Here is a 9,561-nt window from a genome sequence, read left to right as displayed (position 1 = left end):
GAATAATTCTACTAAATTTCCATAGTATGGGCACATGGAACTAAAGTAGAATCAGATGTTGGTACATTTTTGGCCAGCACGGACACAATGGCTTGAATGCCCTTTTTGTGTACCATAAAGTTTTATGAAACCACGATTCACTGTAATTCTTGCTCCTGGCACTTACTATGTCAACTAGTTCTCCTCTACAAATCATTCGACTAACCGCATTCTGTGTGCAAAATACTACTGCATAGAATTGATGCTCTTTATCGCACAAAGTTATATTGTCTGATGTGTTAATTTGATTGATAGGGGAGTAAAATTCTTTTTTATCTACTGATTTCAGTCCCAAATGTAGTCATATATTGTCACTTGTTTCAGGGCCAACAACCTTATCTGACAGCAGTAACCCATAGCTTATGTTAAGACAGACGCATTTGTGCCAGTTTTGAAAATGTTCAACTGATTTGATATTAACTAATATACTTATGAATAAAATTCCAGGTCTCACTAGTTCACAATATACTAAAATATTTTAGCATCTGTTGTTTAATAATATTATTCCAAACAAAAAAAACTAACCAGGTTAATTGAAAATGTAAATATACGTTAATAGTTTGCTTTACATCACAATGAATAAAAAGTCATGGATGTGAATTGTTTAGTAATATTTAATGTAACTATTGAGTTAACAAAAGATTTTTTAAACATAAGGCGAGCTCTATGTTATACATCAAATTTCTATGAAACATATGCGACAATTAAGTTGGAATACTAATTAGCTGTTCTTCTCCAAATGTTTGTAAAGGCCGTGATGTAATTTGTATTTTTTTAAATATAGTTAATAAATGGACTTAAATGTGGCTAATTCTACAATGTCTTCTCGGCTTTTATAATTTGGATGAATTTTACATGTGAGTACTACTCTAAAAATTTGCATGCATCGCTTTCGTACAGAGTAATTCGGTTTTCAGCAATTTGCACTGAACAAGTTTAAAATTACGTCTTAAATGCAAAAATGAACCACGAGTGTGCCCGACTCTTTAAAGATGAAGGATAAATCATGCTTATGGAAATACTATTTGATGACCAACTTCCAAATTTAGGATCTAAATGGTGTACCAGAATTTTTGTTCCTGTAATTTGACACATGCAAGGAATAATCTGCCACTCCCAGAGGAAATAAACAAGGATTAGATTGTTCATCCTGCGTGGAATATGCATAAATATATCCAAAGATTAAAGAATTTAAAATGGTTTACCGCTTTTAGAAATGCATCACAAAGTAGCTGGCATGTATGACCTTGATAAATGCATACAGATTTTTTCATAAAACCATAATGGCTATTGTAGTAAAATTAGATACATGGACTATTATCAATTACAGCATTCTGAGTTTGTATCACAGATGAAAGAGAATGCAAGACCATTCTAGTATGTTATATGCTAAAAGACATTCAGATAATTAAATGACTTACCATTTCAATTTCCAAAATTTTGAGTTTAATAATGGTACTGTCAATTCAAAATTAGGAAAGCGTTATGAATTTAGATAATAATTTATCTTAATTAAAATTGCATTTGATTAAACTAACTCTAAATATAAAAGCAGAACTAGAAAATAATGCAGAACAAATCCCGGAATTTTCCAAATTAATTTGCAAAATATTCTAATGTTCCAATACATAAACTATACAAGATCCGAAATTCAAAAAGCCCCATAAATGCTGGCATTTTCTGCTTACCCCTTAAGAAATAACTAGCAATTGTCTTTAAAATTCCAAAATGACTTTCTACTGTTTAATTCAAGCATTTTGAAAGGTTAAAATTTAACCTTAAATTATCAAGTTAACAAATTAAAAAATCCTCAAATATTGTATAAATGCAGAAATACAAATGCCTTGATTTATAACAGTTTTAGAAGGGAAGGACTACTAAAATGTGTTTTAACTATTTGGATGATCTATGAAGAGTAATCCGTTTATTGGAAACCATAGAAACTAATGTCAATTGTTTTGTTTAATTTTAGATCAATGAATAATAGGCAACATTGGCATATGGACTAATATTATGAAAATAATTTCATTTAAAACATTATGTAATAATTCTGATTGCAAGGAGCAAATAAGCACAATAAATGTATTTTTGGTCACTAGCCACCATCTAGCAAACAGCAAACCAAACAATATTTTTCCTCTGGAAGGCTGAATTTAATACCAAGCTGTGTGTATAATATGTTATGACACTACATAATAGTGTGCTCCTTTTTATTTAAAGGACACATCGCTTATTTTAAGGCAGACACAATTTTTGTACAAAAACTTGGAAGTTTTATTTCAGAGAAATTAAAAATATGGAATATATAAACTTTCTATTGCTCTATAAATATAAAGGATTCTGTAATGGTGAACAAGAATAAATGAATACCAAGTTCAGACATTTTTTTGCTCATCAGGGACTTAAGCCAATAATGAATGTGAACCACGAGTACAGGCTTGTACGTCGTTATGGCTACAGACTCCTATTAATTATTTGATAACAATCATGCAAATTATTTGAAAATACAGTACACAATTTTTTTAAAATGCATGTGTGCAGTTCTGGTGCCTTAAAATGTTTGTACCAAAATGCTTGTAATATAGTACAATGGAAAAAAAGGGGTTGGAATATTCTGACAGAAATAATCCACATTTCAATCAGCAGATACTGGATTTGGTACTACACAATATTTCTACAGATAATTTGTGGTCCACTCACTTGAAATGGAATGGATTTTTATAGTTCTAATAAAACACTGACTGAACCATATTCTGCTCTAACCCACACCAACCACTACCTATGGGTCGGAACATTACCCTCAGCTCAAACTCTATTCAGTTCCCATGCTTTTGAAGTTCAACATTCCCGTTTGCCAAAGAAAACGACAAAAAACACACTACCGAGGAGTGTTAACTTTGCCTTATTCAGCTGTTCAATGTCTCTTGAGAACAAACATTCCCCCCGGTTTCAGTCTTCTAAACAATTTCTTTACGCGTTGCTGTAAAAATGTTTGCTGTATTGCTAACAAAATGCGAAAGCAATGCCAAATCATAACAAAAGCAAACTTAGAAAGATCTTTCAACAGGATCAATCAGCATAACATAAATACGCCAGCCAATAAAAATGCTATTGTCTACCATTATGGCATCTAATTTTAAAAAACTAAAACTTTTGTGCCCTTCTTGCTTTCAGCCAGTATTTGTAGAATGTTTACTTTGGATAAAACAGTCAGAATGTATGAGTTTTATTACTCGGGAAGCAGTTCACGAATTAAACGCAGAAAGTGTTAAATTGTAATCTGAGTGCCCCAAAATAAAAGTACGCTATTACTTCGCCTTTTTTAAAAACACGTACTATTTTTCCTCTCTCATTCGAAGTTCTACATTTCCAAGGTTGTGTAAAGAGTAACTTGGTTCGCGCTAGGACCCAAGGGAAGTCTTTCATTCCGGGGTAAGACTAATTGCCTCCAGGTCCAATTTATCTCTCGAAAGGTTCAACATTCAGACATGCGAGTTGGCAGGCACCAGGATCAACTTTCAAGTCTGACTTTTTTTTTTGCAGGCTCGTTCTCCGCGTCCGACTGCATAAGTTGAGTTACTGCGGTTTTCGAGCACTGAAATAGCTAGAGCTCTTTCCCCAACCCCCTCCAAGCAAAACATAACCTCCACAAATTGGGGAAACAAGATAACACCTCTGGAGGTGATATTTTAAATACAAATATATAATTACAAAAACAATTTACAGGTGCTATTTACAACATCATACAGTACTTGAAATATAGTCTGTTGCATCCGAAAGCCAGGGTTTCACTGTGTTTATGTGTTTCACGCCTCTCTTTTCGGGAAGGAAAATTGCAGAGGGAAGAACGTCTCTCTTTCACTCACACCGTCGTCTCTCCTTGCTTACTGTTTGTGAGTCTAGTGTAGAACTTGCGCCATGAATGTAAAGTCTTACCGGACCAGATCCAAAACCCGGAGGTGATGCCCACTATTAGTGTCATGAGATATTTGATCATGTAGACGGTGAAGTCCGGCGTCATGGGCGGCTGGTGGTTCCGAGGGCAGGGAATAGCGTAACTCTTGCAAGCCTGGTTGACCCAGCTCCTCTCCCACTGCTCCCTGAATGCTTGCTCGTAGAAGTAGCAGGCGATGACAATGGTGGCGGGCACAGTGTACAGGACGCTGAAGATGCCGATGCGCACCATTAGCTTCTCCAGCTTCTCCGTCTTGGTGCCGTCGTGCTTCATGATGGTCCGGATGCGAAAGAGCGACACGAAGCCGGCCAGCAGGAAGGAGGTGCCGATAAACAGGTAGACGAAGAGCGGCGCCAGCACGAAGCCTCGCATCGCGTCCACGTTGTTGAGTCCCACGAAGCAGACCCCGCTCAACACGTCCCCGTCCACCTGGCCCACGGCCAGGATGGTGATGGTCTTGATGGCCGGCACTGCCCAGGCGGCCAAGTGGAAGTACTGGGAGTTGGCCTCGATGGCTTCGTGACCCCACTTCATCCCAGCGGCCAGGAACCAGGTCAGCGATAGGATCACCCACCAGATCGAGCTGGCCATGCTGAAGAAGTACAGCATCATGAAGAGAATGGTGCAGCCTTCTTTTTTGGTGCCCTGTGCCATCGTTTTGTAGCCGTCGTCGGCAAACTTCTCGTTGCATACTACTTTCTCTTCCAGCAGGAAGCCGCCGATGTAGGCGATAGCCACCATAGTGTAGCAGCCCGACAGGAAAATGATGGGGCGCTCGGGGTAGCTGAACCTTTGCATGTCCACCAGGTAAGTGAGCACCGTGAACAACGTGGAGGCGCAGCACAGCACCGACCAGATGCCGATCCAGATCCGGGCGAACTTCAGCTCCTCTTGGCTGAAATACATCAGCCCGTTGGTTCGGGAAGACTCGCAAGGAGCGCCACAATCCTTCTCCCCCAGAAAATGGTAGTTGAGATAAGTGGGTACTTTCAGTACCCGGGGGCAAATAAACTGGTCCCGGCTGGGGTACTCCCGCGGGCGAATGGTGCCGACGCCTGGCAAGGACTGAGTGGGATCCAAGGTAGGGCTGCCCTTCTCCGTTTTGTTCTGCCCGACGCACAGGTCGATAGATCCGTGGATGGGAAAGTTTTCACAACGGAGACTCTCGGGCCACTGGAAGCCGAATTTGTTCATGAGCGCCTCGCAGCCCTGCCTGGCCCTCTCGCACAGCGACCTACACGGGGGGATAGCCTGCTCCAGCACGGTGCACACTGGCGCGTACATGGAGCACAGGAAAAACTTCAGCTCGGGCGAACACTGTACTTTCACCAGCGGGTAGAACTGGTGAACTTCCAGGCCGGCGTCTTCCTGGTTGGTGTGCCCCAGCAAGTTCGGCATGATGGTCTGGTTGTAGGCGATGTCCGTGCACAGAGGGATCGAGATGGGCTGGCAGAAGCCGTGGTCAGGGATCGAGATGCCTCTTTCGCCATTGTACTGCCCCTGTGGACGCACGGAGCCCAAACTTTGCAGGAACAGATGGAGCACAAACAGCCACCGAGAGCTCACAAGTTTGCATAAATCCAGATGGAAACAATTACACACTGCCATACTTTCCCTGGCTCTTCCCATCTCTTCAAACTCCGGGGAGAAAAAAAAGAGAATGTTTTTTTGTTGTTCTTACTGCATTCAGTAGAGCAGTTTTGATTTTCTTTTTAAAACTTACGGTTCTTTGTTTGAGAAGACGAGTGTTAATTTGAGGCGGTTCAGATGCCAAAAGGAAGCAGCGTGAAGTGGAGGAGCTCTGCTGCTGCTGCCGCTGCTGCTGCTGCTCCGGCTCCGCTGGCCATTGGTGTTGGTGTTGGTGTCGCTGCCCCGGATCCCAGATCCCTGATCCCAGATCCCCGCCGCCCGTTTCCAGGAGCCCCGCGCCGTCCGCGGCGCATTGCGAAGACCAGAGGCGCCTGGAAACAGAGCCGGGCCCCTTACAACCGCCCGCGCCAGCCAATCCCCGCGCGCAGCCACGGCGGCCGCTGCCATTGGCTGGCAGCCCTGGGCAACTTTAAATAATTGGCAGCACTTGTTGGAGAGAGCGGGAGAGTGGGGCTGGTAGACTGGCGACGCACACACACACACCCCCAACACACACCCCCCAACACACACACACACACACACACACACACACCCCGTATACACACACATCCCAAACACACACCCAACACACACACATACCCCCAACACACACACTCACCCAACACACACACCCAAACACACACATCCCCAACACACACATACCCAACACACACACCCCCAACACACACACACACACCCAACACACACACCCACCCAACACACACACACACACACCCAACACACCCCCCCCAACACATACACCCAACACCCACCCCACACTCACACACCCACCACACACCCTCCCACACATACCTACCTACCCACCCACCCACCTACCTACCCAGCCGCCAACCTACCCAACCATTCACCTACCTACCCAGCCACCCAACTACCCACACAGCCACCTACCCACCCAGCTACCTACCTCCCTCCCCTTCCCCCTCTCCCTTCCCCTTCCCACAGGTAACTACAGCCTATCTACCTATCTCTCTCCCCTGCAACAGGCAACTACAGCCTACCTATCTCCCCTCCAACAGGCAACTGCAGCCTACCTACCCCTCTCCCCATGCAACAGGCAACTACAGCCTACCCCTCTCCCCTCCAACAAGTAACTACAGCCTACCTATCTCCCCTCCAACAGGCAACTACAGCCTACCTGCCTCCCCTCTCCCCTCCCGACCCCACCTCCACCTTACCCACCTCCATCCCTCCTACAGACAACTACAACCTTCCCTGCCCCTCTCCCATCCACCTCCCTACAGGCACCTACAAACTCCCCTGCCCCTCTCCCATCCTACCCCCTCCCATTTCCACCTCTCATCCCCTATCCTTCTCCCTCCCTCTTCCGTTCCTTTCTCTTCTCCCCCTCCTTCCCTATCTCCTATCTTATCCCCCTCCCAATCTCCTGCTCTCCCTTTTCCCCTCCGCACTTTCCCCTTCCTCCTTTCTTTCCCCCTCCTATCTTCCCCCTCACAATCCTATCCTCCCCCTCTCCTATCCCCACCTCCACCCCCTCTCCTCTACTCCCCCTCTCCTCTCTACCCCGCTCTCCTCTCCACCCCCACCCCCGGGGGACCGGCGGTTTCTCATTCCCCCGCCGGGGCAGTGCTCAGTGTTGTTGAGAACGCGTAATTTCAAGAGGTCAAATCCCCAGCTGGCGTCAAGGACCCTTGGCCTCCTTAGGTCAGGCTGTTGAATTCCAGGAAACTTGCTCACTGGGGTATTAATATTGAACCACACAGCCATGGGGGCTGTGGACGGAGTCAGGGTTTTCTTTTAGTGGGGGGGAGGGGACCTATCCACAATGATGGTGCGGAGGTTGTTAACACGAACACGAAAGAAAGCACGGATGACTCCCGAGCCTAGAGGGAGCTACTTTAAAAAAAACACATTTTCGGAAAGTAAAAGGGTTGGGAGATTTAAAAGTTTTGAGATGATGGGACAATGACAAGGAGATCCGGCTCTGAGTTCGCTACAGTACAAACGTTTAAGCCAGGCAGGTTCGGAAATAAATTGAAGTGGTCGGGACTGCGAAATTCCCGTAAGTTGTTTTGATGTGCCAGGATAGTCTAAAACCGAGAGAGGAGGGGAGCCCGAGGAGAGGAGTTACACGAGAATAATCCTCGGGACTCTTTTGCATTATTTCTCCCTGCAGGACGTACAAGTGAAAGTTCCTTTATTGCTTCCCAGGGAGTGCAAAGGAAATTAAGGGCTGCAGATCTCACTTGCAGTCATGGAGATTAGGTGTTATGACTGTACCTGCGGCTGAACCGAGTTGTGTTGTTGCCTTCGAAATTCCGTTTAAACCCAAAACATTATTTTTTCATGAGAAAACTCGCGGAAGGCATATTGCATTAAATGGCGGCAGTTTGCGCTTCAGCATTTACCATGCACGTCGAAAAATAGTGCACTAACTTTGTTGTTGAAAGACAGAACAGGGAGTTGGATCGGTCAGTTTGTGTTTTTAACACTTCAGTCATTACCACATCTTCAAGATGAAGCAATAAAAAAAATCCCCAAATTCATTTACGGCAAACTAATTCCAGGCTTCACGCTGCAAGCCGCCACACATTGTTTGACAATGCCCTCAACGCCCGACCCGGAACGTCATTTGTCCATTTTCTTCAACAGATACCGCCTGAGTTCCTTCGGCACTTTGTTTTTATTATGTTCATGATTCCAACATCTGCAGTCTCTGTTGTTTGCCCCTGAATGGTTTACCTTTTATAGGTGTGATTACAGATAAGTCAGCGATTTCCCCCCCCCCAATTTTATTCATTTTATTAATTTAGTGCTGAAATCTACATCTTTCCACTATAAACGGTTCGATTGAAATCTGCTGGCTTTCTGCTGGCTGGATAGCAGCAACAAAAGCTTTTCACTGTACCTTGGTACACGTGACAATAAACAAAACTGCACATAAACTAAACTGAAATAATGAGCTATTTGCTGCTTGTACAAATTTTGGCCATTTTTTATCAACCCTGACAGCACTTCAAAAGCAAGACTTCATTCAGAAGTAACGTTGATTTGACGAGCCAAGAACATGCTTTTAATCATTCAAGGATCGTTGTGCATTAGCAAAGAAATGGGTTGATAAATTTAAGCCAAGGTAGAATTAAGTGATGTCAACACACATTATTCAACACATAGCTTCATTTTTTGGCCATTGTCATGTCACCAAAAGGGAGTGCAGTTTATTAAAGAATTATTAGATGATTGTCAATCTTAACCCTGTCTTTCATAATAAAAAATTGAAATGCTGGAAAAACTCATCAGGTCAGGCAGCATAAGAAAGAGAAACCATCAACGTTTCAGGTCTATAGACTGTGCTTTTCATTCCACATATGCTATCAAACCTGCAGTGTTTTTCCAGCATTTTCTGTTTTCATTTCAGATTTCCAGCATCTGCTTTTCAATTTTTTTTCTAATATAGCCTTTCATTCATTGTTTGGAAATGCCTATTTCATTACAAAAGAGACATACAGCCTATATATTTATTTGAAAAGGCCTTTTGTCTATTGTGCTCACCTCTATAAATGTAGACATTATGAGTTGATGCTTCACCAACGGTTCTTATATCTGGGAATGTTGGTGATGATGTCAGACTACTTCTAAGTTAATAAGCTAAAACTGCCAATTTATTTCCTGCCTCACCCATTTCTGAACCCATCCAGTGATTTTGTTATTTTGTGCTCCATGCATACAGCAATGGATATGTAGGAATTTCCACAGATGTTGGGAATACCAAAGACATCACCCTTCATTACATCTCCTTGACCACTGTTAGATGCCAAGAATTTGCTAATGCTTTGTTCTTATATTTTGATCATGATTTTATAATCTCTATCACCAAGATCAATTGATTCTAACTGTGCATTATTGTCCATCTGCAACCCTCTATAGATTATCTCTTAAACCACAAGCCATGCTGTTCT

The 9,561-nt window shown here is 43.3% G+C and overlaps 1 protein-coding gene across 1 annotated transcript; it reads right to left on the bottom strand.

Moving 5' to 3' along the window:
• Positions 1-606: 606 nt before the first annotated feature.
• Positions 607-6,041, bottom strand: LOC144603730 (frizzled-1-like). Its single transcript, XM_078417418.1, has one exon. It carries the CDS (start codon positions 5,621-5,623, stop codon positions 3,902-3,904), a length of 1,722 nt encoding a protein of 573 aa, XP_078273544.1. The 5' UTR covers positions 5,624-6,041; the 3' UTR covers positions 607-3,901.
• Positions 6,042-9,561: the final 3,520 nt, after the last annotated feature.

Source organism: Rhinoraja longicauda, chromosome 2 (genome assembly GCF_053455715.1).
Source record: "Rhinoraja longicauda isolate Sanriku21f chromosome 2, sRhiLon1.1, whole genome shotgun sequence".
In the NCBI taxonomy this organism is placed as follows: domain Eukaryota; kingdom Metazoa; phylum Chordata; class Chondrichthyes; order Rajiformes; family Arhynchobatidae; genus Rhinoraja; species Rhinoraja longicauda.
This window is presented reverse-complemented; position numbering and strand designations above follow the sequence as displayed.

Bases quoted from the DNA above. Each gene is read 5' to 3' on its own strand.
- LOC144603730 (XM_078417418.1), bottom strand. From the start codon at position 5,623: ATGGGAAGAGCCAGGGAAAGTATGGCAGTGTGTAATTGTTTCCATCTG.